This window comes from Puntigrus tetrazona, chromosome 14 (genome assembly GCF_018831695.1).
Source record: "Puntigrus tetrazona isolate hp1 chromosome 14, ASM1883169v1, whole genome shotgun sequence".
In the NCBI taxonomy this organism is placed as follows: Eukaryota; Metazoa; Chordata; class Actinopteri; order Cypriniformes; family Cyprinidae; genus Puntigrus; species Puntigrus tetrazona.
The window spans coordinates 16,104,358-16,123,318 of NC_056712.1; the positions used below are offsets into that span (position 1 = coordinate 16,104,358).

The following is an 18,961-nucleotide window of genomic DNA, read 5'->3' on the forward strand; positions in this document are numbered from 1 at the left end:
GCTGCTTTCCTGACATTTCCCACCCTCTCCGCGCTCCTTGGTTCCCTTCTCATTTTATCAAGGAGGAGCCCAGGAGGAGTTGATGAATGTAGCTATCACCGAAAGGCCAAACCCCTGGAGTCGGGGGATTTTGGAGAGGGCCGGTCGAAGTGTGCAGCCTTGACCACTCCGCCGCACAGCATGGACCCTGTCAAAAGAGCTCTTGTTATTTTCCAGTGCTCAGCAGACGTTTGGTCACTGTAAGCGCTGAGGAGCATTTTTTCTTTGAAGCTCTTTGGCCCTTTATCAGCAGGCGAGGGTTAGCAAAATACAATGTGGAAATATGCCTGTAATGTGAAACACGCAGCTCGCTGTGAGATCCTGGGCAGGGCTCGAGTCTCAGGTCTGCTGCAGATTTACTTAAGATATGGAGAGCCTAAGAGAGATGGAGAGGAGAGGAAATTTTGTGATGGATGGTGTGAATTTGTGAGGCGAAGCGACAGGCAGGCATTCAGACGCAAGAGCACTTTTCTCGCAGCATAAATAGTTTCATCCTTCCTCTGATGTTGAGGCTGGAATGCTAACGGGCCCCATGTGTCACCTTTGACCTCTAGCACCTGATAGGTGAGGAGCAAAGCACACGTTTCCTATTACAGCAGCCGCTCTGCGCCGCAGCCGTAAACAAGCTGCATATGAAGCCGGCCTGCCTAGTGTTAGTAGCATGCGCTGTCAATCTGTGTGTGTGAACTCGTGTGAGTTTGTGTTTATGTGAGGAAGTATACGTTTATGTGAGTGGGTGGGTTTAATTAGCTCTGCTTTGAGGAGAAATCTATCCCTAGAAGCTAGTGCTCCCTTTTGTGGAAACATTCTTTTAAAATGATTCACAAATAAACTAAATTAAAGTCTTTGGCATAACACTTTACTGTGAATTTCAACTGGGTAAGATGAGGTATAAACTGTATAGCATTTATTAATAGTTAATATTAAGGGGATAGTTCACTTTGAAACTAAAATTTGAAGTTTATCAGTTTATCAGTTTACCCCAAGGGCATCTGAAGTGTAGGTGTAAGTGTAGATGACCTTTTTTTTATTATTTACTTATTATTTTTTATTTAATTTTTATTATTTTATTTAACATGTTTTTATTACTCATTAGACATGAAATATAAAATGCCAAAAAACAACTGTATATTTATTAAGTAAATAAAGATTTCTTTGATGGTGTAATATATGTTTTATCCGATTAAATTTACATGGTTATATTAAGTTATTTTACTTTATTTTACTTTACTTTATTTTACCAATGTAATTACATTGTAATTGTAGTTAAATGTATTTATTTGTTAATTAATTAGGTTAACCTGTAATATGTATGTTTAGGTTTATATAAGAACAGAAGTCTATAGTCCAGATTTAGGTAAACAGTGTGTACGTGTGTGAATGTGCGTGCGTTGCTGTTGTATGGGAGTTTGTATGCGGGTATGAGAATGCATGTCATGTTTGTGTGTGTAAGGGCATATTCAGCGGTGTTTGGACTGCAGATGTTTGGCTGCAGTGGCCCAGGTGCTTGGAGCTACAGACAACACAGATGTCTGCTCAGTGTAATGTGGAAATCAACTTGAAACACACCTGGAAATGAACAGGGCCAAAATGTTCAGGAAATGAGCAAGAGTAAAGTCATTTCTCAGTTATCTTTAGCTCCCCCCTGATATATGGTGAATGTCAACCCAGTGAGACCAAAACCAATAAAACTCAGAATGTATCTCTCTGTTCACCATGGCCGCATTTATTTGATCGAAAATACAGTATGTGAAATATTAATTGTATTTAATATTTAACAATTCAATTTATTCCTGCGATACAAAGCTGAATTTCGAACATCATTAATCCAGTCTTCAGTGTCATGATTTTTCAGAAGTCATTCTAATGTGCTAATTTGAAACATTTACCATTGGGCTATTAATAATGTTGAAAACTATTTTTTCAGTATTCCTTTAATGAGTTGATCAATTTAATGCATACCGAATTGCAAACTTTTTAATTGCAGAGAAACTTGGTGGTTCGTTTTGGATGATATATAATTTATAAATGTTTTAATACAGTTTTGGGATCATCTGGCGTACTTATGTGCCACTTCCTGTTTCTATTTCTTTACTGTCTTAATTTGTTAACTGTTTTAAGTACAGCTTTAGAAATGATTTTGAGCACACAACTCTTAAAGGGATAGTTCACCCAAAAATGAAAAATGTCCTGAGATTCCCAACCTATTTAGCCAGTAGAAAACAATAGCAAACAATCTACCAGCAGAATGTGCACTAAAGCATTCGAGCTTCAAAATGAATTCAAGGATGTTACGATTTCTCGCCTAACAACAGAAAATGGTAAAATCTCAACACGTATGACCTGTGGAGTTAGATTAAGGCTGTTTCCAACATGAGAAAATGAGATCAGTAAACGGAAAAGAGAGCAGATGGTGTTTTTTTCCTCTTTGAGAAAGAAGCAATGGCACCATCGCATCTGCAAATAATCCTGATCAGAGAGGGAGGAAGTTTGCCATGAGAAACAGCCCAGTGGATCTGGCTCCTTCTGGGTCCTTATTTCTTCCTCTGTATATAAACAACAATCCCTCCCCACACACACACTCAACCGTGTACACTTAACAGATAACCACATACGCAGAGAAATAATGATACCTAACCAGCATTTGTGTAAACAGTGCCTGACTCGATATGCACAAGAGCCGGATGGATTACATCTTCAGTCATTCCCATTGTGGAAGGCTTAACATGGTGGCTGGGAGTTTATGGCATCTCACAAACATTGTTGTATGCGGTAGGCTGGCTTCAAAGACTGACAAAGGTAATGTTGTTGTGTTCCAAAACACCAAGAACCAATTAGTATCAGATTTTACACCTTTTTGCTCAATGCACTACATTTTGGTGCTTGAGAGTGCCCAAAAGAAAGTGTTTGTTTGTGTAAGAGTTTTATTTACATTAGCAGTAGCTTTTGACATCCAGAATTGATTCCAGACATCTTCCTGCGTCATGTCTGTCAGCCACCACCTCAACGTCTGGAAACACAAACTGTCTCACCTACTGTGGGTCATCCGTAAACCGGGAGGAAAGAGAAAGAGCCATGAGGTCGCTTTTTGAGGTTAATAGAGATTTACTTATAGTCACAGTTATTTCTGTTCAGTGCATTTATGGAAAATAGTTAGAAAATATCATAGTAACCATAGTTTTTACCAAAACACTATAGTTAGGGGTGTTTGCTATGACAAGCGTTACTATAGACTGTAACAGTCTGATAATGAAAGTAAAAACTCCTTTCATTTACTCCATTGAGAAATTGTTTAATGATAACAACAAAATATAAATCCATTGGTATATCTGTAACTTTCCTGGCCCTTAAAGGGAATAATTCTCCCAAAAATTAAAATTCTGTCATCACTTACTCACCATCAAGTAATTTTAAATCTGTATAAATTTCTTTGTTCTGCCGAGCACAAAGGAAGATATTTTGAATAAAGTTTGTAGGCTGTTTTGGTCAAAATTTACTTCCATAATATATATTTTTTCCTACTATGGAAGTCAATGGTGACCAAAACAGCCTGGTTACAAAGATTTGAAATCACTCGATGGTGAGTAAATGATTACAGAATTTTCATTTTTGGGTGAACTATCCCTTTAAGTAGGCAAGGATATAGGTACATTTTAAATTATAATGACCTGAAAACTTGATCCAAGACATGAAACAAATCAATGAGCTATGAGCTCGACAATAAACCATGACCTAACACGTGGATACAGAACAGAATAACTTTCTTCAATACGTGACAAGGCAACGAGGACTTAAATCTCCAGGGAACATATTACAAAAACCACCAATGACAGAACAGAAAAAGATATCAAGAGAATGACTGTAAACCAGTGAGTAGACAGAACTGATGACAAGATAGTAAGACAATGAACCACTGAGAACATGACCCAGGAAACAAACAGGATACAGATCATATGACATAAAAACCATGAACGAGAATATGACGATAAGTTGAAAAATAAAAGACATGACTAAGCTTATCATACAACGCATGGGGTTATGATATTTATCTCAAAGATGGTTGGTTTGGTTCATGGTTTAGAAATCCTTTTTTGCAATTCCCAATTCCTGGAAGAAATGAATGCGAAAAATACAGTTTACAGTGGTTGTTGCACTCAGACATAGAGTTGTAAACTTTGCAGTATGAGCATGAATGATAACTTACTTTACTTGGCTTGTTGAAGATCGGTGTGCTAGTAAGCATCAAACAGTGCCCTAGCAACCACGTAGCAACACCCTGGCAACCACGCACAACACATTATTGTACAAATACACACGTTTTCTTGGCATTTCTCATCAAATTTAAATGACAGTGACTTTTTGTAAAGACCTGCCACCCTCAGTCGCCTGTTCATGAGGCATCAGCAGTGCATAGCTGGAGCATTTACAAGTGTTTCTGAACAGTGAGTTCATGTATGCCATCAGCTCAGCTCATTAAAATGGTCTTCACCATCCCACAGGAAATCACATTTCCACTGTGGTAATATCTGTCCCTGATCCTTCTTTGTTTTGTGCGTGTCCATTTCTTTCTGTGCCCAATCTGAACTCTTGAGCTAAAAATAAGTTTTAGAAGATCTAATTATGTGCAGATTTAGTGAGAGGAGCACTATAACTGACACCAGTGGCCTTGCTCACACTGGGCTGTGCTAATTAATATGTGTTGACTTGAATTTGCCTCACAATGGCACCCATTGAAGAGTTGATGGGGAATGCTGACATGGGGTTAGGACGGTTCACAAAGAAAAAAAGCAGTTATCTTCAAACATACATTCTTATGCTGTGTTAGTCTGTTCTTGCTAAAGATCTACTTTACTTCCAAGAAATCCACATTGTTTCAAACTTTTTGACTTCCTCGACCATATGAGAAATACCATTATTGAAATAAGTCTTTTATGCTCGCCAAAGCTTCATTTATTTGATTAAAATACAGTAAAAACTGTAATATTGTGAAATATTATTACATTTTTAAATCACTTTTTTCAATTTTAATATATTTTAAAATGTGGTTTCCTGTTGTAATCCATTGTGCTGCTTAAATTTTTAAGGATTCTTCACCAATTCTCTACTTTAACAAATCATTAACTACAACTTTTGCCTCAATAAACTCCTAATTTGCTGTTTATTAATAGTTAGCAAGATGATTGTCAAGTTTAGGTATTGAGTAGGATTAGGATGTATAATAATGGTCGTGAAGAATATATGCTTTGTAAGCACTAATCAACAGCCAATATGTTAATAATAGGTATGTTAATAAGCAATTAATTAATAGTGATTAATAGGAATTGGTCCCTATACTAAACGTAACCCAGCATTTATTTGTAATTAAAAAAAGTAAAATGATCCATTTATCCATTATCGAAATTATATATCTAAAATTACAATTTATTTAGATTTAACGCATCTTTGCTGTTTTTATTTTTTATGGTATTGTAAAAGACATTTGAGGTGAGTGTCTTTTTTTGTCCATATAAGCCAATGGTCACCAAACCAATTTCACGTGACGTCACACACGTATAGGACCATGGTGGGACGTCACGTGAAATGGTGGGAAAAACAAAGCTTGGTTGCACTGACCACCAGTTATTTTTACACATATTTACGCATATAGTAATAATGTAGTAAAACACAGATATTAGAATGCAAAATTCAGTAATCACCTTATTGATGATGTATATTTTAGACAGGCAAGAAAATAAACCCAGAAGATAAACACATTGTGCACTGTTTCACATCAAATAGTTTCCCATAATACCATTATAAAGAAAACACTGAGTCATTAATCTGATTATTACGGCCTCATCTGCATGCCTTTGTAAACTATGCATCATTAAAATGGTCAATACCAAATTTGATCTTTTAGTATTATCGTTTTAAATATATTACAACACTTTAAGTGTTTTAAGAATGTTTTGATTAATGATTAAAATATTGCAGCAGGGGCTTAATATGAATTGCAAATTGCCAAAACTTGAATTCACATTCACAGTTTTATTGTTTTGAGAGGCGATCTAAATATCGGCGGCTATAAAACAGATGGAAAATTGACAAGCTTGTGCTGCAGTTCTATGGATGTTTTGCCCACTAGGTCTTCAAGCCGGTCACGTGACTTAAAACTAGGAATTGCCATTTGGTGCCGACAACAAATAAACTCTTGAGAAAATCTAAATATAACAGTTATGTTGGGTCATCTTACAACCCTTACAACATCTTAAACCCTTTATATCCCAAGCATATTTTAAGCAAGAACCATTGGCGCTACTGTAAACAACATAACAGCATTGCTGCCGCTCAGTGTGCAGTGAAGTCTCTGTGTGCTCTAGTTGTGTCTGGATGTGCTTTAGGTGTGTCTCAGGGCTCTGTAACTGTGTCTTGGCCTCCTCGTGGCTGGCTAGTTTTTGTTGGCTAGCTGCTGGAGTGGGCCTGTGGTCAGGGTGATGGGTGTGGAGACATACGCTCACATTCCTCCCGCTGTCCTCAGCAGAAGCAGCATCAGCCCGAGACTCAGTGCTGTATGTAGTAGCGTAGAATGTGTTTACAGAGGGTCTTGTCTTGTTCATACAGAGGTGTGGAAGCTACTGAAACACTATATTTTACATATGATATACACTACCGATGTATATTTTATATACTCTCTATATATACTTTTTTTAGTTTTTAATGTTTTCAAAATACAGTAATATTGTGAAATATCATTATAATTTAAAATAAATGTTTATTTTAATGAGATTAATGTAATCTCATTTATTTCCGTGATGCAAGCTGAATTATTATATTATTACTTTAGTCTTCAGTGTCACGCAATCCTTCAGAAATCATTCTAATATGATGATTTGCTGCTTAGCAAACGTTTCTTATTATTATCACAGTGTTGTGCTGCTGTTAGTTATTGGTTATATATAGAAAATGTATAAAAAATATAGAACTCCTTGATGAATCAACAGTTCAAAGGACAAAAATATATCTTTTGTAACGTTTGATCAATTTAAATATACCTGTGCAAAGTACTTTTCCCCGTTTTAACTACCAACATTTTGAACGGTATATGTGACCACTGAAAGCAGTCATAAGTGTCAATTTTTTTAAAATTGAGATTTATACATCATCTGAAAGCTGAATAAATAAACTTTACATGTATGGTTTGTTACGATTGGACAATATGCGACTGAGATACAATCGTTTAAATGTCTGGCGTCTGAGGGTGCAAAAAAATCTAAATACTGAGAAAATCACTTTTAAATTTGTCCAGATGAGGTTTTTAGTAATGCATATTACTCATCAAAAATTACGTTTTAAAATATTTACAGTAGGAATCACTCATAATGATTGAAGAGGAAATAAAGTAACGCAAATACCTCAAAATCATGTGGTATTTTGAATAAAGTACATTGAGTACATTGAAAAAGTACATTGAGAAAATTACCTTCAATGTCCTACACTTCGGGGTGGGCTCCTTCCAAAGTGCCCTAGCAACCAATCAAACACTTTGGCAACTAATTAGTGAGTTTGCAGCAGCTAGCAAACAACTATTTAGCAACAACATAGTAACTCAATTTAGCTTCATTGCACAGGTGGACAGTCACATTTTCTTCGTTAACTGCAATATAACTAGATTTCTAAACTAAAAGCGTACACATATAAGCTCAGTCTTTATAAAATATTGGTTTTGTTGAAATTCTCACCAAAAGAAAACATGCCTCTCATCAGTCTGGCCTACATAGTTAACAATGTATACAGCCTCCATGCAGGACATTCATCAAAATCTAATAGCTCTTTAGAGAGTTTCAAAAAGATTTGAAATGCAGTTCATCAGACAGCACAGGATCTCTGCCAACTTCCAGACAGACCTCCACCTGGACATACAGTTGCCGTGTTTATTCTGGAGCTCCTTTCTGCCTTACAGGTGTTCTTCAGGACTAGATAAGTATGGTATGTCAGTCTCCAAACACAGGTGCTCCTTATGAAAGTGTCTTGTACTACTTTACATTGCTGCTACATTTGTGGAGCCGGAGTTATGAAAACACACAGAACGACAAAATGCAATGGAGCATTCCTTCAGCGTAAATGTCCTTTAGATATCAGACGTCTGATTATTTATCCTTCCAGATATCTTTTTATTTTTATAGCAGTTTAAGTATCATATATATAAAGACACTTTATTATAAATCACAAAGTATCATTAGGCTGTGCTACTGACTTGGCTTTTATGGGCGATTATGGTGATTTAGATAGTGCTGTCTGGAACCAATAAAGCATGTTTTGTGCTGCGCAGGTGTCAAATGGGACATTTTCATTTCCAAATGTTTCATATCAATATCCTCTCCCGACAGACATTAAGATACAAAGCAAACAGAGCCTTATTGCCCAGCCCAGAGTATCGCTCTATGGTTACACTCGAAGGTCATAAAAGAGATTTTGCAGAAACACGCAAAAATGTTCCAACATTTGGGGTCTGTAATATTTATTCAGAAGAAAATTATGTTTTTATAAGACTAGGACAAAAGTGTCCATATTAAGACTTTATAAATAAATGCTTTTCTCTTGATTTTTGTATTTACTAAAGAATCCTGAAAAAGCCACACACAACATTAAGCAGCACAGCTATTTATCATTGATAATAATAAGAAATGTTTCAGTTTTTTTATTTTCTAAAACCAGCAAATTAGAACGATTTCTGAAGGATCATGTGAGACTGAAGACTGGAGTAATGATGTTTAAAAAAATTCAGCTGTGCCATCGATGGAATTAATTACATATGGGCCATTGAAATTATTTTTCTAATAATTCATCGGCCCAGAGTACTATGTACGCCACACCTCAAGACATCGATCAGATAATATGTGAAGGTATTTGTATGGGTTTTTGTATTTAAGATGTCTCTTCGCATCTCATCCAACGCCTCCATTATTTATTCCAAAATGTCATTTTATACCTAGTAACGGAGGTTTGAGCTGTCAATAGCAGACTAGTGCAGTTAATAACTAAGTTATGAATGTGTGAGAGGGCATCTAAATTAGTTTGTGCATCTCTCAAGTGTTCAGCTAAAAGTGAACAGTGCCATTGTTACCTTTCCTGTGGGAAGTGAAGTTGTTTTTAAGTTGATGTTACATAGTATGTGCTTGCCATAGTAATGATAATAACATGATAAGAAAACTTTTTTGTGACAAAACATGAAAATAAGCTGTCGTTTTTATCATATCTATTACTATACTTAATTGTTTGGCCAGTGTTGTAGGTTTTGATTTTTTTGCTGTTGTAAGGTCTTTGAAATAAGAGAAACGATTTGGCGAAGTTATATGGTCATGTAATGCGATCAAAGAGCTGCCTGGAACTACGTTCTTCGTGTGCTTCCCTGAAAATAATTGCAGACATTAAAACCTTCGTCAGCCAATCAGATTCAAGCATTTGGCCCTCGTAGTATAAAGTTTTTAAAATCTCTAACCCAAACAATAGTAGTAATAAAGTTGTAGTAATAGTAGGACGCACTATAATAAGAGTTGTCCACACACTACATGAGTTTGTTTGTTGTTTGCCTTCTTGATTTGAGCAAACTCAAAAACCCTCATCACCTCTTTTGAGCTTATAAATCTTCTTTAACCAGGTCTTGAAACAAACTAGTCTCCTAAAGCAGTCAGCTAGTGTCTAATTCTTACTAAAGAGGGCTGCAATAAACATTTAAAACATGTTTCTGTGTTGCTGTTTGCATTGCTTGTGATGTACTGCACTCCGGACATTGAGCCGGCCCAAGCCCACCATTACCAATCAAAGGCTGACTGTTGACCTTTGACCCGTGTCGTAACTGGAGCTCGTAACTCTTTGATAAAGCCAGTCAGAGCTCCGCTTGCACAGCAGAGACCCCTGGAGACTGATACTACTGAAAACTGATAGGCGAGCCTTTGTGCCATTGGCCAGGCTATCTCATGCTCATTCGTTGTCGGTTGGACTGTCTGTTTTCTATATTTAGCATGCCAGCCTCCACACATCCATCCCACTAATTGCCATTGTGTGGATATCAGATCCAAAACAAGAGTCAACCGGACCATCAGCCATTCTGTGGATCCCATCACTCACATTATTTGCATGTGTTCGAGGCTCATTATAACTGGATATTTTTAGTCACACTGTGGAGCTGGTTTATACATGGGTTGTCATTTCCATACCTTCCAATCCTCTTATTTTTATGAACAGTTTGGGTTTTACTTGTACTTGCACAGCAAACAATAATCTCACACACACACTGTCCTTACTTTCCTGCCTATAGCCACTAACACATCCTGTCTGATTTAGGGTGTAGTGTGTATAAAAAAGCTGTATTGAATTACATCTCGGCTTTAATTGGACTAGTGGTACAGTGTGCCGCTGTCACAATGAAAAATCGGCCTTTCAGGGCCCATGGAATGTCTAACCGCTGACTTGTCGGTGGACGGAGGGAAAGAAAAAGTTAATTGTTCTCTGGCGCGAGTTCAAGCTCTGTCGTAATTGCACAGAAATCTCGCGGAGGTTTCAGCGTCGAGGCTTTATTTATTTGCCTCCTTCCTCTGTTTTAAAGTCGACTGTGCTGAAATGGGCCCCCGGGCATGCAGGGGACCCCCTGAGAGAAGGCCTCCATCTCTTTTCCTGCTCTTGGCCTGGTTCTCACTGGCTGGCATGCTGAGTTCAGGGCCTAGAATTAATTAAGTCGCATGCCTTCCTGTTGATCCCACCACCACGCAGCCGCTGGCCCAAATGATGGACTTCCTCCCTGTTGAGTTAAAATTCCCCTCAAACGAAGGAGGCAATGTGAAGACGCTGGCGTGGAGGGTATTAAATATGGCATTTGAACTTAGTAAATGAGATTAAATACATCTTTCCTGTAAATTTAATTCAAAATGCAGAGAATGTACGGAGGGGACCTATAATTAAAAATCTCCCACTATGTTGAGTAAACTGATTTCTATAGACCCTTTAACTGCCTTTCACCACTGTTGAGGTAATCACTATATTATTGTGTGCACATCTGTATGCATACGTATATAGTGGGGTGAAAACGCTGGTCTCGTCCTGGAGTTTGGATAATTAAATGAGCTCAAAAGAATTCATATAATTGGCAATTTAGATTCAATTACAGAAAACAATTCTTAAAATAGATAAATACAACATTTACAATTTTTTTTAAAAAGTATGACTACAATCTAGAATAAGATGCTGAGATTAATGTAGGCCTACCATGTTTTATTTTCTTATTTTTGCAATTGTGTTTAAGATATAAAAATGTTTTACATTTTTAAACACCAGGTTTTCAGGCATTTTATGTTTTCTCTGTATATTACTTGTAAGGTTTAGTTATGTCAGACTGAGAACAGGAATTTAGGGTATGTCAGGGGAGCATGTGCATGTACACATGCAGTAGTTCATCTGTGTGCTGAACGAATACGATTCTCCTCAGTTTAGATGGACACTTCACAGGGGATACATAGCTGGCGTGCCTCTCCATACTTGACTTTATTACTGATATCCGCTTTCCTTTTTCATAATTTTCACCTCATAGTTCTGTCTCCCTCATGGCTGACATTGGCCAGACAGTACACCTCATCTGTAGATGCTGAGATAAATGAAAAGATGTTTTAGTTTTAGAGAAGAAAACAGATTGTTTAATGACGTTAAGGAGGAATGCTGCCATCACTCACTACAGTAAGATGACAACATAACAAAACTAATGACTGGTTATTAGATGAGGAAAGCAGTTATTTTTCCAGACTAAGCACACATACGTCGCCAAGATAACTGGAAATGTTCATGTTATTATCATGAGACAGAATCATCTTAAAAAGAGCATTTTACATGCATTTTATATAAATATAAAAATAGATATTTTAAATGTCACAAAAATATCTACATTTTGATGTTTGCAGTCGAGTAATCTGTAAAAAAAATATTTCATAAAACAAACATTAAATAGTAGATATGTGAATTGTAAAGAATTTAATGATCGCAGTTGTTTAAATGTGTTTGATTAAGAAAAGAACGACTCATTAAAGGCATTCATTTTGGAAGCAGGCCTCCCTGATTGTGCTGCATGTGTTTGATTAACTCAAAAGAACTGACACATTAGAGTCACTTGTTCAGGAATTGGGCTACAGTGATTGTTCGGAACGTGTTTGATTCACTAAAAAGAACAGACTCTGAGGCATTTGTTTGGAAATCATTCTACACTTGGCTATATAGCGTGTGTTTAATTTACTCAAAAGAACCGACTCATTAAAGTAATTTGTTTGAAAATCAGACTACACTAGTTGCACTGTATATTTTTGCTTAAAAGAACAGAATAATTAGAATGATTCATTAAGGAACTGGATTACACTGATTGTTCAGAGTGTGTTTGATTCACTAAAATTCGATTCACATTGTTTGAAATGTGTTTGATTTACTAAAAAGAACCGTTTGTTTGGAAATAATGCTACACTGGGTTAATAACATGTTTGATTCACTAAAAAGTCATTAAGAGTCACTCATTTATTAATTGTACTACACTGACATTTTGGAATATGTTTTATTCTCTAAAAAGAACAGATTCAGTCAGTTGTTCAAGAATTAGGATAAACATTGTTATATAGCATGTTTTTGATTTACTCAAAAGAATGAAGTCATTAAAGTTATTTGTTTGAAAATAAGACTACACTAGTTGCGCTGTATGTTTTTGCTTTACTAGAAAGAACAGACTCATTAGAATGATTCATTCAGGAAATGGACTACTCAAATGTGTGCTTGATCCTCTAAAAAGAAGTCGTTATGAGTCACTAATACAGGAATTTGACTACACTGATAGTTTGAAATGTGTTTGATTTACTCCAAGTAATTTGTTTGGAAATCATGCTACACTTAGTTAATTGATGTTTGATTCACTAAAAAGAACCGACTAGTGAGAGTCATTCATTCTGGAGTCAGGCTACACTGAATGTGCTGCATGTGTTAGATTCACTAAAAAGGACCAAGTCATTAAGAGTCACTAATTTAATTGTTTTGGAATGTGTGGAATGTTTGGAATTCTCTAAAAAGAACAGATTCAGAGTCATTTGTTCAGGAATCAGAATAAACATTATTATATAGCATTTTTTTATTTACTTAAAAGAATCAAATCATTAAAGTCGTTTGAAAATCAGACTACACTTGTTACACTGTGTATGTTTGATTTACTATAAATCATCATTAGAATCATTCATTCATGAATTAAAATTAATTACTACTAAACAAATTGTATGGAATGTGTTAGGTTCATTAAAAAGAACAGACTCGTTAGCGCCAGACTTTTCATCTATAGCCACATGATAGCTTCATTATTATTACAGAACTCAGCCAGACTTCGATACAGCTGTATGTTCAACATGTACGTCGACATAATTTTGTTTCTCCCTCTCTTTTTCTTTCAAGACTTGGCGGATAACTTGGCAATTGACGACTTAACGCTTCACGAGTTGCTTCTCACTCCCAGACTGGCCACAGATACCCACGGCGGCGCATCCGTACCTGGAGCGGCACGGCCGGCACATGTTCCTGGTGCAACCTTCATCTTTACCATCATCATCTTAATAACGCTGGGCCTTCAGTGATCGCTCCTGTTTGAAGAGAAACACTCCTTATGCCCGTGTGTACATACAGCTCCATGATTTTGGCCAAGGACAAGAACCTCTCCTCTTCCCAGCCTCAAGTCTTACTATACGAACCTCATCTTTTCTATATTTTGTGTGGACCTGAGGATCAGTAACATCTGAACACTCAGACTATGAACTCATTCTTCTACAGCATGAAGAGCATTACTTATACATACAAGAATCATGTTTTCTCCCTCCGAACTCGTATGCCACACAACAGCCATGTGTTTTACATTGAGCATCGCCTCCCCTCTGCTATACACATGCAGTTTTACACAAAGGCCAAAGCCTTCTGGAGGAACAGGAGCTAAATGGCTTTTGAAAAGACAAAGAGGCTCAGCTTTTGTGAGTGAATGGGCACACTTAAGGAGAAGGAAGCGTGACTGACAGAGTCTGAGAACACGTACGATCGCTCTAGTGGCACAGGCTGTCTCTCATACAGTGAGCATCTCCTCGGCCACTCATTTCCTGTGCAGTAAATGACCCTTGGAGTGGAGGACATCAAGGCATCGGCATGTCGTTGTGAAACCCTCTCCTTACAGGACGACACAGCTGTAGTTCATTTACAAAAAAATGCTTTTAAACTGTTTTATTAGAATGCTGACTTTCCCTTTTCAGAAATTGTGGTATTTTATAATCTCTCTTTGATTTCGTCGCTCATTATCTCTCTTCCTTTTTCTTTCGTTTTCTCTATTCTTGTATTGTAATCGTGTGATTAAAGCGTTCCCTTAAAAGGACACCCACAAAACTTCCTGTTTTTTTCCTCCCTCCTTTCACAGGTCACTGTAGCATTTGCTTTCAATGAAAGATGGCTTGGATTTGTGCATCTGTAAGGTTTTCTGTTTCTGGACATCGTCATGTACAAAGGGCTAAAGCTGTCATTTGAGATCAGAATTGGAAAACCAGTGTTTACGAATGGACACTGTTTTCCTTTCATAACCTGTGACGTAATTCATTACTGATCCCTGTACAGTGCTCAAAGGCATGTCATCATCTGTTACGTGTGTTTTAAACAAACTGAAAGAATCAGCTTCTTTGTGTTGGACGTCCCCTAACTGGAACGATACACAAGTTTCCAGACAATTACCAATTTCAAATCATAATTTTTTTTTCTGTTGTTGTATTATTTCAAAGCACTTAAACTCAAAGTCATTTTGAAGATGAAGAGTGTAATGTATTTATTTATTTATTGTGTGTTTGTGCCTCCTTTTCCAAGCTTCTCAGAAAACCATCCAAATCCATTTGTACATTGACTTCCTCAAAGATTGTAAACACTGGGCTTTTTCAAAACACTGTTTGTTTGATTGGTCATGTCAACCTTTGATTCAACCAGAGACTTGAGTTTGGATCAAAAACTGTCTGCTTGTTTAAACTGTTTTGGGAACCTGTTTTTTTTTTTTTTTACAATTCCATTTTTTGCAACACTAATGGCAAAAAAATTACACATTTCAGCTAGACAATTTAAAAATTGACTCGTTCTCAGGCCATTTTTCAGTGAATGGGTGCCGTCAGAATGAGAGTCCAAACTGTTAAAAACATATCAATATTCCATATGACTTCAGTCCATCAGGTAAAAGTTTTGAAGCAAAAACCTGATTGTAAGAAACAAATCCTTCAATAAGATGTTCAATTCTGGTTGAAACACAAGTCCATAATCAATAGTAATGTTTACTCCAATGATAAAGTCTACCCTCTGTTGTTGTCTAACCTTAAAATGCACCAGTATATTTATTTAGAACTGCTTTGGACTGTTTTGGCTTATAAAATGTGTGAATATTTTAGCGATATTAAATGTCGTCATGGATTTGTTTCTCGCAAACATGCAGCTTTTAAAGGTACACTCCACTATTTTGGTAATAGGCTCAATATAAATATATAAATATAATTCCTAGTCCTATCGGCCTAGAAAATCGCAACTGTTTATTCTCCGCCAGTCTTAGTACACAATATAACTACAGAAGAGTCAAGTTATGCTACTGGTCTAATTGGATTCAATAATCTATGCTAAGCTATGCTAAAAGTGCTATCACTAGACCTGGAGATTGGCTAAATGGATTCAAAAACAGTAAAACTAAACTTATTAACTGTTGTGGATTACTTGTATATTATGTTGTTTCTGCTGTTTGAACTCTAATTTTGATGGCACCCATTCACTGCAGAGGATCCATTGGTAAGCAAGTGATGTAATACAACATTTCACCAAAACTGTTCCTATTAAACAAACTGAGGATGTTCTGAGGATCAGTCAACATTTTTGGGGGTGAATTTGGGGGTGAATTATTCCTTTAATGCATTACTTTTCCATAATATTTTTTGTATTACCACTTACGGACACTTGGATAAACAGAGGGGCAGCACCAAAATCAAACACGAATTGTTTGAAGTTTTGCCAAAAACGAAAGTCACAGCTATTTTTCTCTAGTCATGTAGCACAGATTTCCAAAAAATGTTTTGCCTTTCTATAGACAGCCACATTTTAATTAAAGGCCCATCTTGCCAGCTGTTAACTAACCCTTTAAATATTAAATATTGTCTGCTACTAATACATTTTTAAATATGAAATGGCTGAAATTCGAAGTTCAACCATGTGCTCCCGTTCTGTTGTAAAATACATTTTCTTGGGGTTAAGATTTGTAGCAGAAATGCTTGCTTTCTTTTTTGGTTTAACAAGACACCCCAGATTTACTAGTCTTTATAGTAAGAATGGTATTTTCTTAGTGATTTACACCACACACATCATGCCACATATGTTAGTCCCATTTGACTAAGAAATCTTTTCACACACTGCAGCTCAGTCAATATTATGCTTTTTGCCAGGCTGCAGCTATGCTTTTATGTGCTTCTTTAGCAGTAATGGGAGCTTTTGTGCCCCTCTCCCCAACAGGCCAGTGATACGCAGAGCTTTTGATATGGTTGACTGGTGCACCTTCACTGATCACTGGCCTCTCTGTAGCTCACCTCACAGCTCTCTTGTTCATGTACATTTTGGGGCAACGTCTGGAGGGCTGGAATTAGCCCCAACTTGATGATAACTGAGCCAACGGTGCCCGCTAGGACATCCAGGCGCTTGGTTAATGTTTTGTGGCGATTTCCTAATTTAAACATTTGTTTTACTCCAGCTCAGATTTCTCTGTAATGCTCTTTTGTCTTCATTTTCACAGCTGTCCTTCACATTCACAGCCTAGATAATGAGCACTTAACTGTGGGGTTTTATCCAGAAAATGTGGTGGTTATTTTAATGAGTCACAGGTAGAGGCCAATTGTGAAGCAATGGTTGCAGCGATTGTTTTGCATCTGTGTAGACTGTGAGCTTCTGTTCATTTGCGCTTTCGCCGTGTATAAAATAAATACATTTGAGTTTAAGTGCTTACAAATAAAAAATAAATACCACAATTTATTCAAAAATAGATTTGGTTAAGATACTGGATATATACAGTAGTATGCTTTATGTAAAATTGTAAGTAATATAAACCCTAGGCTGCAAGGAGGCATTACACGTTCAGTTTGAAAGAAAAAAAAAAGCATACCAACTTTTAAAAACAAACTATGGCTAAATGATTGATATACAAAAATCTCGGTTTAATTGAAACAAATAGCTTATTGTCACACAGTATGCATTAAATGAAGGATGTGCTTCTGCCAGTAATGGAATGTGTTGAGTGCCGTAATTAAACTCTGAATTCTGCAATACTGTTTATACTGGTACTGATTGCACAGTGGGGGTGCATTCAGGGGCCATTTGGCACATTCGAGTACTTGAGCTTGGCTTGAGTCGTTCAATAACCAGAGCGCCGGGGGAAGGGGGATAAAATGGAGCCCTTCATTCACGTCAGGGTACAGTTACTCAGACCTTAAATTAATGGAGAAACTGTCCTGTCTGTACCTGCTCCTCTGGCTAACCCAGTGTAAAACGGAACGTTCCAATGCTGTTTATTCGTGACGACAAAGTACATGTGTTATAATTTTAAAAGTTTCCATGTAAATGATAATCAAATAAAACGTTACGGTTGCAGTTATGATGTTGTTCTAACAGTTTATTGGTGAAATACTGAAAATGTCTCCTTGATGTTATGTACTAGCGTGAGAGATGTTTTCGTGCCTGTATGCAATTCTCATTCCAACCAGTCGAGGGGTGTCTTTTTTTAAATGCAGTCTCAAAAAATGCATGCTGACCTAATTACAGAAAGGGAAGGCAAATGAATAGCATATAATCAACTCCACTCATCTCCATTTTGTCTTGATGATCTTCTCTCAGCTGACTAAAGCTGTCAGACACACCTGTGGTGCCTCACACCTACAGTTGCAAATTAAACCTTATTTAGTCTGTGTTTATATTCTGTCACCCCTCCCACCCACCCCAAAAACACACACCCAACAATCCCCCTGGTGTGTTTAACAGACTTTATCTCGTTACTATCCTAATCTGACTTCAAGGCCACTATGCTCTTATTTTCACACTCATGTTTTTCACAGATTCAGATCCTGTTGCGTCCCTCTGGTCTTTTCTCTGCTAAAGCAGTGAAGGGAGGCTGGTTATCAGGCGAGAGAGCAGCAGAGGGGCTGAGCAGGGCTGTTGGTTACACTCTGAATGTTAATGGACGAGTAAGAATGGGCAAACAGGCCCATTGAAATGCGCAGGTTGAATGTTTTCTTAGGGTAATAAAGTGGCTATACAGGGATCCCCCATTTTTAGGACCAACTGGTCTTCTTTGTTTAGGGTGGCACAGTTAGTCAGACTAATTGTGTTCAACCGAAATTGTTACTAGTTTATTGCTGTTTTTGTGATTCTGTGAGTGAAAATCTCTCCATACTAATGGACCACTATGGTAATGCATTCAAAAAAAATATATTTTTGGCAATTTCATTTATTAAAACAAGCTAGATCGACACATCTTAAACAGTTTACTGCAATTTCATTGTGTGCAATCAGTTTAGGTTTGTAAAATGGAAATGTCCTTAATCTTTATTCATTCGGAATTCATAAATAAAATATTTTTGTTCTTGCCCGTGGCCAAATATAAAGCAATTCTGACTGAAACAATATATGAAAACAAATTATATTTTCTTTTTGCCTATTACACCACTAAATTAAAACATGGTTATTTGCTTATTTATATTCCAGACAAATATATACAACCATTAGACAATGGCTGGTAAAGCCAAAAATTAAAAAAATATATATATATTTTCATATTTTCAAATATTTTCATGAATTAACCAATAATTTGAAAATGTAATTATAATAAATAAAATGGATA

The 18,961-nt window shown here is 36.7% G+C and overlaps 1 protein-coding gene across 2 annotated transcripts in view; it reads left to right on the plus strand.

The window, feature by feature from the left end:
• gpc3 (glypican 3) overlaps positions 1 to 17,719 on the plus strand; it is a 121,469-nt gene extending 103,750 nt beyond the window's left edge. For both annotated transcript variants that reach the window (XM_043258019.1, XM_043258018.1), the window contains exon 8: positions 13,483 to 17,719. In XM_043258019.1, the coding sequence (XP_043113954.1) occupies positions 13,483 to 13,661 (179 nt within the window). In that variant the 3' untranslated portion in view covers positions 13,662 to 17,719. The remainder of the gene's footprint in view (positions 1 to 13,482) is intronic.
• Positions 17,720 to 18,961: the final 1,242 nt, after the last annotated feature.